Below are 12,758 nucleotides of genomic sequence, written 5' to 3' on the forward strand. Positions count from 1 at the left end.
AAAAGTAAGAAGCAGAATGAAAAATACCGCACAATACCATTTATAAAATTAAAAGACATGCATATAACACAATACATATTTTATAAGAATACAAACAGAACATCAAACATGTTAGAGTGGTGATCTATGGGGAGGAGAACAAGAGTGGGAAATGAGGATAATGGGAAATAAATAGATAACAAGAGAGGCTTGTACCCAGCAATGAGAACTATATGCCATGAACTGAACAGCATCATACCTCCACCCTCTGCACAGAGGTCCAACTACAAAAACAATGACCCCAAAGCTTAGAGCAGGGAGATTGTAATGGACTGCTCCGGGTTACAGAGCCAGGGCCTGGACTTGAACCCAGATATCTTACACCTGCCCCAGAGCAACATGGCTGTAACTAGTCAGTGAATTTTCAATTCCTGAAAAGATATCTGCCACATAGCTAACTCTCTTTAGGCTTCCACACTTTAAAGGCCTCCAGTAGTGACATACTTTATATTTGATCTTGAGGGACAAGCAGATTTGCTCTACTTACTATACGGCAAGCACATACATGAGCTAAACAACCAGCCACTCATCTATTCATTCAGCAAGTTTTGTTTTTAGTTTTTAGTTTTTTGTTTTTTTTTGAGTGTTGATTATGTGCCAGGCATTGGGCCAGGCAGAGGGCAAGTGGTGATGAATGAGCCTGAACTCTGGCCTCCATGAGCTCACAGCCCCCGAGCCATTCTCTAACTATAGCTAGGCAGATCTTTCTCCTCCTGACAACCACTTCCCAGTATTGCTGTGAGAGTGGAGAAGTGCAGCTCAGACCTGCCTATGACTGTCTAAAGCACCGACGAGCATTTCCTAAGACAGTTTGGATTTCCACCAAGGAAGTTTGCTGTAACAGCAACAACACTGATCTCCATGATGGGGGATTTATTTTTCTTGTAGCTAATCTTTCAAAAGGAAGAAAGAACAACACATGCAACAATAGCCCTAGTAATTGTGGTAACATCTGCCTCAGTGACTCATGCGGTAATGTCTCTTTTTGTGCAGGAGGTGAATATTTCAGAGACATATCAGGAAGGAGGCCATTCTAGAAGCAAAGAATGAAAGGTCAGAACAGGGATGCCTAGTGTGGCACTGAGGAAGCCACAAACCCCCGGGTATTGCAGGCTTGGTTGAGACCCTGTGAGAATCACCTGACTCACCTCGATAGTTTTGCAGGTGTCTTCCAGCTGGCTGATCACTCCCTGGACTCGATCGTTGCTGCCCACGAGGATGGCGATGCCATCGCTGAGCTCAGACTAATGAAGAGAAAACATGAACCCAATATCTTAGGGATTTCCTAGTCACCCCAACTGTGAACTGGTCATAATATTGTCTTTACAGGTTCTTAATTTAGGATACATGCAATCCCTAAGGACTAACAGGGAGGCCTGTGGACCTCCTGATATTGCAGGCAAACTTTTGTGTATGAATACATTTGTGCAGGGAGAGGTTTCACAGTTTTCATCACATTCTTAATATTGAGATCAATATGTTCAAGCTAAAGAACTACAAGTATTGTTCATAAATGACATGGAGACAAATATGCGATTTCAGGGACCTAAATGGAATTATTTACCTAGTGGAACTAAGGGTCAATTTTACTTGGGAAATGTGTATAGTAAATCTCATTTATTCAACATACATTTATTATGGGCATAAGAATGTAGTGTATATAGACACAAACACACATTAGACTAAGTCATTACAAACTTCACACTGAAACAAAGAACTGGTTCTAGGAGAGAAATGTCAACTTTGAAATTCCTTTGCTCTTTTGACTTAGCAAGAGATTCTACTGTTCCTATTTACCCCCTTCCCAAGGCTGGCTGATGGAGCCACCGGGAGCACTAGATGGGCACTTGGGAGACACATGTACTTGGTCCAGCTCTACCCCCAACTTCTCTGTGATGTTGGGCAAAACGTATATTCAATTTCTGCCTAATTTTCTCACATTTAGAAGGAGAAGACGGGACCAGAACAGTGATTATAAAATATTTTAAAGCTGCAGAACCTTCTTCAAATGAAAGCTAATATGGAGGTGAAGCTACTTTGGCCAATCAGGAGCAAGGGTGAGGGTCCCACCAGTCTGTCCTTCTGTCCATCTCACATGAGTCTATGGGCTCTGAAGGAAGGACTGTGAAACAGCTACCATCCAGTTCTATCATGCTATGACTTTGGGGGAGGTGGGCAGAACAGAAGGGGGAATAAATTGTAACTGGATTGAAAAATAAACAAATGTTTTGGATAATTTGCAAAATCTGGCTTTAGCACTTAGTGGCCACTAGTTGTAGTTGCTGTTGCCCAAGAGTTTTACTTCCAGATTTGATTCCAGTGCTGATCTTCACAGTAAAACACTGATCACATGTGGAGCTGATGATTCTAAATGGAAGAAACTGAGCGGTGGAACTGCTCAAATTCTCAGTGCCTGGAGTGGCTGCACCTATTGGAGTACCCAACTCCGCTTTTATCTGCAACAAATGGATAAATTCTGACCTGCTCGTGCATGAAACCATGTTGGCAGGTTGGTAAAGTGTAGAGGGGGCTATGGCTGAGGCCCTGGGGTCAGGGGGATGCACCACACTCAGAGGGGTCGTTAGGCAACTGGCCCCAGTGACAGGAGGGCCAGCACAAGTCTGTGTTTTAAAGCTGTTCTGTAACTGTATGTCATTAGTGTAACCCTCCCTCACTAAGAGTGCAAGAGAAAACGCATTGAGGAGGACCAAAGAAACCTTTCATGGGTGGATGAAGAAAAGTATTCTGTGATTAGGGTAAAAAGCTGTCCTTTTCTTATCTGTACTCTAAACTTCACATAATATTGAGCAGTTTGAGCTTTTGCTGGGTCCCCTAACATTGCTCATCTTCAGCAACCTCCAAAGGGCACAAAAACAGGGATCCTGCCCTTCTGCGCCCCTTCCTGAACCTGGGCACCCCTGCCCTGTCTCGCCTTTCCGCCCACCGTCCAGGGAATTTGGTGTGTGCCTCGTGCACAACTGTGCACACATCTTCCTGCAGATGTGTGTGCCCCCAGTGTCCCTTGGCCTGACCTTGTGTGCCCCCAGTGTCCCTTGGCCCTGTGTGGCTTGGCTTTCCTCCTCCACCAGAGGAGGCCACTCACACTGGCCCCAGCAAGGCCCTGAGGTATGGGGATGGGGAGGGAGGGAGCAGCTCTGTTACCTTCTGTCTCTGGAACACATGAGTGAGGGGAGCCACCTGGCAGTCCTTGTGTGCACCAAACACCTTGCACAGAGAGCAGGTGGGCACTTCGCAGTTCAGACAGTAGATGTTGATGCGCTCCTCTTCATGCTCCTCGCACATGGGCTGGTCGGACTTCTTTTCTGGCCTGGGAGGAAGTAGGCAGATAAATGTCCATCACCTCTCACTGGGCCAGAGCAGAGACTGTTGCTCTGCCTTGCAAATTCCTTCTTGTCCCTGTATGCCCAGCAACTCTATTCCAGAAGATCCCCAGGGGCCCTTTTACGTGCTCAGAGTTCACCAAATTCAGCTTCTCTGCAGGTGTAGCAGGGGAGTGCTGGCAAATCTCTAACAACTTGCTTGGGGTAGGGACAGAGACGTGGAGACCCTGATTTGTACCATTTGCCCATTTCCATGGTGTATTTCCACATGGCCGATTTTAAGTTATTTAAGGTTGAAGAATCTGCTAGTGAAATTACTGAAAGTTGAACATCGGACCCTGGTGAGCCGTCAGGAATGTGGTCCAGCACTGTGTCCACACGCTCACGAGTTTCTCAAGGGACACTTTCCCATTATGGACCAAGAACAGGAAGTTGTTGATGAACTAAAAGTCAAGTTTGCACAAGTTTTGGGAGAAGCTAGGTCACACCCCTCCAGCCTCTGGCCCCAGGAAACACCCTTTTCACTTGAAGGAGTGAGGATAGGCGTGGCTCACATGGAACCGAAATCTTCTGATTATTAATTCAAGTACTGGTTGGATGCAACTGTGTATGAGAGGCAAGTGTGGGTGTACCTCCTTATATAAACCCCAGGAATTCTGATATATCCTATCTAATGACTGAGGCTGCTAATAGTTTTCAGAAGTATTAAAAAAATTCAAATCCAAATCCAGAAGCTTTCTTCAAATTTCGAAACACATAGTTATTTAGCAACATCTTAGATTTGGGACTACATTTTTTTTTGTTACTATACAGATCCAATTTTAAAACTACAGGTTTTATGAGCCATGAAATCAATTTACGGAGCTATGATCCGCATTGTTAAAATAAAAATAGAAAGGAATAGCAAATACTGTGAATTACATGTAGTAAGAAAAAGTATAGCTATTCGAAACTTTTGTTTCAGGTGTACATGTGTATATATGTGACTGAAACAAAAGTATATGTGTGTTTGTGTGTGTGTTTGTGTATGTGTGTATATATGTATGTATGTGTGTGTATATATATATCCATCCATATATGTAAGTGATTACAATGTAAAATGCACTTCCTACTGTGAATCATGAATACAGGTGTTGAAACCCATTGTTTCTGATGTGTGGTATCTTGCAGCTGCAGCCCCAGAACTCAGAGAAAGGCAGAGAACATGCTGATGTACCTCTGTAAGACACTAATGTTCCTTTATAAGTTGCTAGGTGGATGTCAAGTACTTGAGATTAGGACAAACATTGGGAGAATCCCTGGGTCTCATAAGAAAATTGCATGGACTTCCAGTTTCAAAATATTAGAATCTGATTGTTGCAAAAGGAATTTCTGTCTAGTTTTGCAGCAATATGCTTTCCTTGAAGTCTATGACCTTCTGATTTGACCACATATTTGGAACTCAAATAAGGAAAGTCAACTCCACAATTGAGAAAATTGTTCCCCTCTCAGGTCTGTCTGTTTCCTCCACTAGAAAATCAGCTCCATGAGGGCAGGGGCCATGATGAGTCTTCTTTTTTGTTGCATCTCCAGTACTCGGAACGGTGCCTCGCACAGAGGCAGTGACTCCGTAAATATTTGTTGCACAAATGAGTGAGACAACGAAAGGGAATTTGACCTATTAATGGACAGTATTCTCTGTGCTCTAGTGTAACACCACCCAGCTGGAGAAGGCATGGCAAATATGGGGAAAGCCTGTGATCACCTGGCACTCCTGAGTGGCAGAGGAAGAGACCAGACAACTTCCTGATTACTCCTTTAGTAAATGACAGTGCCCTCTGGGGTTTGGACTGGCAAGTTGGTCTCTGCCTGGTCAAAGGTATCTTCCCCTCTAAATCATTCCCTCCTAGGTATCTCCACCTTATTATTAACGTGGGTTAAGCAAGAGTGGGCAGCTGGGTCCCACATGCTGTTCTGATATCAATAACTGTGACCAGAGATAGTGTCACAGAACACGGGTCTATGCAGTATATGCAAATATTGAAAATGTGAAAACAGCCATAAGGCTCTACATTTAGTTTTGTTTGTGATTCAATTTATTTATTTATTTTTTTCATGGTGCTGTATACACTGATTTCCTATTTAGGTTGTAGCCCAGCCCCAGAGGCACCACCCACTTATAGATGAGCATATAATGAGACCTCTGTACAACTTAAAACATGTAACAGACTTGGGACAGATTTGGCATGTAAAAAAAAGACATAAATACATTTTTATGAGGTGAGAGCAGCCAAGCTCACAGCTGTGGTCAGGGCCCAGTGCTAAATGTTGGCTGTGGCCCCTCGCCGTTCAGTGTAGGCTGGACTGAGGAGTCTGTAGCCTGCTGTCTCTGGTCTCTGAGGTTCCTGAGGCCACCCTAAAGTTTCCTGAAGAGTGGGCATCTGGTCTTGGTGAGGCAGTTCAAGTAGTAACTTTGTAGTTAAACTGATTTTTTTTTTGAGATGGAGTTTTGCTCTTGTTGCCCAGGCTGGAGTGCAATGGCTCAATCTCAGCTTACTGCAACCTCCACCTCCCGGGTTCAAGTGATTCTCTTGCCTTAGTCTCCCAAATTGCTGGGATAACAGGCATCTGCCACCACACCCGGCTAATTTTTCTTGTATTTAGTAGAGATGGGGTTTCACCATGTTGGTCAGGCTGGTCTCGAACTCCTGACCTCAGGTGATCTGCCCACCTTAGCCTCCCAAAGTGCTACGATTACAGGTGTGAGCCACCGCACCCAGCCAAACTGATCTTAAAGCTTCATTCCAGCTCAGCTTCTCCATGTAGTGGCTGTGTGGCCTTAGACAAGTTACTTAACCTCTTTTGGTCTCAGTTTTTACTCGTATCAAAAATCGGATTAAGGGTCTTCTAATTAAATGTGGCAGAATGAACACAAGCATGTATTTATTTATGTATTTATATATATGTGTATGTATTTATTCTGCTGAAATCCCAGTGAAAGGAGGATAAGGAAATAAAAGGGCATAAATTAATAAGGACAAAAAGTGAGCACAGATGACAGCAGATGAGAGATGTCAACCAAATATTGGAAATTAGGAACATCCAGATGAAGGGACATGACCTACTTGAGTTGCATCTTAGTTCTGTTACGTTCCTGCAGTGAGAAGCTTACAATAAGCAAGCTGACTTGAGCTATGGAACCCTGGAAAGGCTCTGGAACTGCAGGAGCCAGGAGTCCTGAAGGCAGAAGTAGGCAGTGAGGGAGTGGGAGAGGTTGAAAAGAGGAGGACTTTGTGCACATTTCAAGAGATTACTTGAGGATGTGCTCCATAGAAACAAGAGAGTAAGCCACCAAATAAGGAGACCTGGAATCCAGGAAGCAAAGGGTTCAACCCAGGGGAGAGTAAAAGAATTCCCCAGTAGAGGGTAAAGTCTAGCCATGTGAGGGCTCAGTCCTAATCGTCTACAGCCAAAAGTCAATAGGAAATGTCTAAAATTGAAAAGTCAAAGAATAGGAGCATACCAGTAGTATGCACATGTCATTGGTGATAAATAGCAGAAAAACAGCTAAAAGAATTAAAAGTGGTTGACTCTGGTGAATGAGGCTTGGGGGTAAAGAGAGAATAGGGTGGAGATAGCATTTCTCTTTAGAGGTCTCGTATACCGAATTTTAAAAAGTGTGTATGTTAGTTACTTTAAGACACTAAACACTTTAATAGGATAGCAGTAATTATAATAATCAACACCTCACAGGATTATTGTGAGAATTAAAGAATTGCATATGGACCAGGCGCGGTGGCTCACGCCTGTAATCCCAGCACTTTGGGAGGCCAAGGTGGGCAGATCACGAGGTCAGCAGATGGAGACCATCCTGGCTAACACGGTGAAACCCCGTCTCTACTAAAAAAGAAAAAACAACAACAAAAAAAAAAAAAACAAAAAATTAGCCGGGCTTGGTGGTGGGCACCTGGAGTCCCAGCTACTGGGGAGGCTGAGGCAGGAGAACGGCGTAAACCTGGGCAGCGGAGCTTGCAGTGAGTGGAGATCGTGCCACTGCACTCCAGCTTGGGCGACAGAGCAAGACTCCGTCTCAAAAAAAAAAAAAGGAATTGCACACGATTCGTGTGTTAGGCACCCTGAACAGTGTCTGGCACATAGCACATAGTAGTTTTACTTGTTATAGTTTAAAGTTAATTATTATTATAATAATTATTAATATTAGCCAAAATAGTACCTTCTCTTACCGTCTCTCACTCCCAACTGTGGCTAGTCTGGCACCATGCAGAATTCTGGATAAGAATGCTAGGTTTTGGCTGGGCACGGTGGCTCATGCCTGTAATCCCAGCACTTTGGGAGGCCGAGGCGGGCGGATCCTCCAGGTCAGGAGATCGAGACCATCCTGGCTAACACAGTGAAACCCCATCTCTACTAAAAATACAAAAAAATTAGCCGGGCCTGGTGGCAGGCGCCTGTAGTCCCAGCTACTCGGGAGGCTGAGGCAGGAGAATGGCGCAAACCGGGAGGCGGAGCTTGCAGTGAGCCAAGATTGCGCCACTGCACTCCAGCTTGGGCGACAGAGCGAGACTCCATCTCAAAAAAATAAAATAAAATAAAATAAAATAAAATAAAATAAAATAAAATAAAATAAAATAAGAATGCTAGGTTTGACAGTCTCCAGCCTTTCTGGAGGAGGTCAGAGTTGACCAATAACACCCAGTCTGTGACTGGTCACCCCTCCACCCCCTTCCAATGGCCACAGCTGAACTCTTCTCACTCTGTGTATCCAAGGTCATTCCAAGGTTACCTAATGTACCCTGAGGCTCAAGGTTCTGGTCTAGTAAGGCTACCTGCCCCCAGGGGACACCTGCGTTTCTTCCCAGACATATGGCCAAGTGCTCTGTGCGACTTGTGGTTCTGCTACCAAGTAAAATTGTCCCACAAGCAAGTCTCAAGTTCAAGAAAAAACAGCATAACAAAATCACAGAATATCACAAAGGCATCCCTAGTCCACTCAACTATAAGCTTTATTGTTGGAAATTTCGTTCATTGCTTTTGTGCAATTTACTTCCCAGCCCTGGGTACTATTTTTGGCAGCTGCACCAAGCCAACTTCATAGTTAAGGTGAAGATGTGTTTTGTAGTTTTACTAATACTGCAAGTTTTAACATCTCTTCTCTGGATTTCATAACAAGTATTGCTATTTTTTCATGTCTCATATTCCCACTGTGACAAGTAACAAAACATAAATTTATTGCAATAAATAGAACATGTAAGAATATTTGTGGTGTTGCTTAATCAGCTGGGATTTATGGGGCAACTATTCTGTGCAAGGCACTGTACTAGCTCTGAAATTTGTTATGTAAGAATATTTGTGGTATTGCTTAATCAGCTGGGTTTTATGGAGCAACTATTCTGTGCAAGGCACTGGACTAGCACTGAAACTCTTGTTAATATAAACTCTCTTAATATTAGGTTGGTGGAAAAGTAATTGCTGTTTTGGCCATGAAAAGTAATTGCAAAAATCGCAATTTTGCATCAATCTCATAATTAATTGGTTTTAATTGATTGGTTAAGTTTTTAAGAGACAGTGTGTATTTGTATTTTAAAGTAGTGAAATACAATGAGATCAAATCTGTAAAGTAACAGCAACAGCAATAGTACTTTTGTTCTTGTCAAGAGACTTTGGAAGCAAGGGAAACAGCCAGCTGCAATCTCTGCAATATGTCATCAGCAATTCTTCCCCAAACCCATCTAGATCCTGGTACTATCTAATTTAGTTTTGGATCTTTGCGGAAATTAATAGCTATAATAATTATAATAATTATGTTAGATTTATAGAACAGCTTTCCTTCCAAGAGCACAAGCCTCTTAGAGCTCTGCAGATGTTCCATAAATACATGTCCCCTAATGGAATCACAATGAGGCCACTTCTAGATGGTCTCAATATTGCTATCAAGCTTTGTGGACTGGACTGACCTGTGCACAATTGAAAAGGGGCTCTTCACATCGTGCCTTCTAGGAATAAGCTTCCCACAGAGTTGTATCTAGGAAAGGAATTCTATAGCCAATGTGGTTTGGTGAATAAGAAGCCTTTTTTGTTATTTTTTAAATGAATGGATGATATATAATGCTATCACAATGCTATTCGCAATCAACAAGTGAATGCTGACCATGCAGTAAATACAGTATAAGGAATAGGGAAACATAACCTGAATTTCATCTTTTTTTCCTCATGTCTCTGAACTTTAAGTCCCTAAAGGCCAGGGTTTTGCCTTGCTTTGTGACTTCCCTTAGAGTAAATACAGTGACAACCTATGTTAGAGGATTTTGTTTTTATTATTACCATCCAAACAATCTTAAGGCAAGACTGTTTGAATTAGGAACTGGGCTATTTTGGAAGATGCCGTTTCTATTAATTTTCTATTAAGTTTTTACTAGATTTTTTTTCTTTGCTTTGTAGAGATCTGGAGCTACAAAGGACCTATGAAGTGCAAAAATGTGTAAAATGGATGTAATACCAGGATTTAAGGTGTAGGGGGACAGCAGTATGTCTCTTTCAACATCCCCATCTGGAATGGATTAGTGTTAATGAGTCACTTAATTCTTAAATTGATACAAAAGCATGGGCACCAACTCCCCTGTCTCGTGCTGTGAGCAACTCTCAGTCTCACTGGGAAGGACTGACTCGGAAAACCATTTTTCCATAAAACAGTCTGTGATTGATAAACAAGCATTCATGTAGCAACCCATTAAACCAAACAAACAAAAACAAGTTTCAGATGGCCTTGACACATGGAAGAGTGGAAGAGTGTTACCTGGTGGACTCCTGCTTGTAGATGTCAATGATATTTTCCACCAGCAGGTTCCTCTGAAGTCCATATACCCCATGTCTATCCAAAACCACTTCATGTCTACAGGATGGGCAGCGGAATCGGCCCCCTGATGCCATGGTGGTGCCTCCTCTTGTGGGCAAATACGGGTTAGAGGCCTGTTCTTGCCAAGTAAGAAAAAAGGAATTGGGTAATGCCACAAGTAGCTTCTCTGAGACCTATTTTCACTCTCTGCTACTACAAACAACATGAACTACTTTAAGCTTGCCATAAGATCATCCCTCAGGGCTTTCTCAGCAAGTGGTCCTGAAACACGGGGTCAGACCTTATCCACAGTCATATGCGAACATACCACTGTCTACGTAAGATATTTTTCCATTCAACATTTTCAGAACCAAAAGTTCCAGCCAGAAACTCCACATTAAAGTCTTCAGCAATTACTTATTTATAGTTTTGAAACACATTAAATGGTTTGATTTTTAAAAATATATGATTCTTACTATTAAAATAAAACTAGATTTGGGAGTAAAGAGGACACAAACCAAATCATTAAAAGAAACATGATTTTCTTGAAAGTAAATGCAACTTTATAAAGTTTTTTTTTGTTTGTTTGTTTGTTTTTCTTTTTTTGAGACAGAGTCTCACTCTGTTGCCCAGGCTGGAGTGCAATGGCACAATCTCGGCTCACTGCAACCTCCACCTCCTGGGTTCAAGCAATTCTCCTGCCTCAGCCTCCCAAGTACCTGAGATTATAGGTGCCCGCCACCATGCCCAGCTAATTTTTTTTTTTTTTTTGTATTTTTAGTGGAGATGGGGTTTCGCCATGTTAGCCAGCCTGGTCTCAAATGCCTGACCTCAGGTGATCCACTGGCCTTGGCTTCCCAAAGTGCTGGAATTACAGGTATGAGCCACCGCGCCTGGCAACCTTATAAAGTTTTTTAAAGGATTTCACCTCAATGTTAAGCACTTGATTCCAAGAGAAGGGAATCTTTTCCACCCCCTCCCCCCAACCAAATTCCAAACAAACCTACCTGGAAAATATCACTGGCACATTTCCTACACAGGTTGTGCTGACAGGGAAGAATGACCACAGGTTTCGTGAACATCTCTAAGCAGATGGGACAGATGAGTTGCTTCTCTAAGTTATCCATGGTCTGCTGCTCTTTGGAAAAAGACTTGTAATTCAGAGATGCGCTCATCTCCTCGCCGTCCCCAAGTGTGCTGCCAGGGAAGGGTGCTGCAAGTGGCTCCAGCAAGTGTTTCCTGGATATTATTCCAGGGATTGTGTGATCAAGTGTCCTTTACGTTTCTCTCGGTGGAGGACATTGTTTCAGGCCCTGGTTTGGAGTGGGTGCCGGAGCTGTTTTTAGCAACCTGCAGTCACGTGATGTGGGCTGACTTGTCCATATAAGCCAGTGACAGGAGGATGGATCCTGACAGGTGACAAGCAGGAGTCAACATTCTTGCCCCAGGGAGTGAAGAGAGTGGGTGGGAAGGAGGATTACAAACCCCATTTAGACAGGGTTGTGAAGAGAAGGAGGTCAAAGCTGACGGTTGTCAACAACAAATGCAAATGTGCATGCCTAGCCACTGAACCATGCCCTCTGTGAACACTCACTGAGAATTTGGCGACAGTTTCTCCAGGAAGGGGCAGAACGTAGCACAGAGTCTGACTGTGTGACTAATGCCAGCCCTGTCTTGAGAGTGTAGGAACTGAGTCACCGAAAGTAGCCTAATGGAGCCTTCTTAGGTGAAAATGAACAAAACATGTCTTGAAAATTGTTATCCTGGCTTCACAAGGGCAATCATCAAAAAGACTTTCTTAATGTTAAGTATTTCACCTTTGTCAGCTGGGGTTGTGGTCTTTGAAAAATTACAATTTAAAAGCTAAATTCAAATCTTCACCATAAAGGTATCCACCTAATAAATAAATAAATACATGCATAAATAAAAATTCAAAACCAGTGAATGATCTAATTATTTGAGAAAAAAGTTATATGATAAAACAACTCTAGTATGCTGTTTGCTCTTCCGCATTGCTTTCCTCTTCCTTGGCCCTCTTTCATCCTATACTGCCCCACCTCCTACACACACCCAAAAACACAAAGCAAATTTGATGGTCTTTTACTGATTATTTAAATTCTTAAATTATATAATAGTTTGCAACAATAATCAGTAATGTGGTAGCAACTGGCAGGGGCCTGGGGGTGGCAAATCTATTATTTCATTTTGTCATCCCTTGGGGGACAGTTACCAGTGCCATTGACAAGTGAAGTATAAATGGAGTCCTATTTCCATACCTGCATTTCATCTGCCTCCAAAATAACTATACTCCCTTGCATTTCCCCTTCCTCCAAGGTGACTTTTTAAACCATAGTTTCCCTGGTCATTTCTAATATTCTTGGTCTGCTCTTGAGTCATAAACATCGATTCTGACATTCATTGGGATTTTGTGAAGCGACAGTTTAACCAATATATATTGTATTTAAAATTTTAAATCAGATCAAAATGAAAAGAAATCCATGTCTGTTTATATGTGATATTTGGCTTTCTTTCTTCTTGATTTTAAA

The 12,758-nt window shown here is 42.6% G+C and overlaps 1 protein-coding gene across 3 annotated transcripts in view; it reads right to left on the bottom strand.

The window, feature by feature from the left end:
- The window catches only part of TRIM55 (tripartite motif containing 55), a 49,238-nt gene extending 37,482 nt beyond the window's left edge, over positions 1 to 11,756 (bottom strand). For 2 of the 3 annotated variants that reach the window (XM_017870781.1, XM_017870779.1), the window contains exons 1-4: positions 11,220 to 11,756; positions 10,174 to 10,346; positions 3,202 to 3,367; positions 1,188 to 1,283 (exon numbers count right to left, since the gene is read on the bottom strand). In XM_017870781.1, coding sequence (XP_017726270.1) covers positions 1,188 to 1,283; positions 3,202 to 3,367; positions 10,174 to 10,346; positions 11,220 to 11,387 — 603 coding nt within the window. In that variant the 5' untranslated portion in view covers positions 11,388 to 11,756. The remainder of the gene's footprint in view (positions 1 to 1,187; positions 1,284 to 3,201; positions 3,368 to 10,173; positions 10,347 to 11,219) is intronic. The other variant, XM_017870780.1, reaches the window with a different exon arrangement.
- Between the last annotated feature and the right edge of the window lie 1,002 nt (positions 11,757 to 12,758).

Source organism: Rhinopithecus bieti, unplaced genomic scaffold, assembly GCF_001698545.2.
Source record: "Rhinopithecus bieti isolate Rb0 unplaced genomic scaffold, ASM169854v2 scaffold_5022, whole genome shotgun sequence".
Classification (NCBI taxonomy): domain Eukaryota; kingdom Metazoa; phylum Chordata; class Mammalia; order Primates; family Cercopithecidae; genus Rhinopithecus; species Rhinopithecus bieti.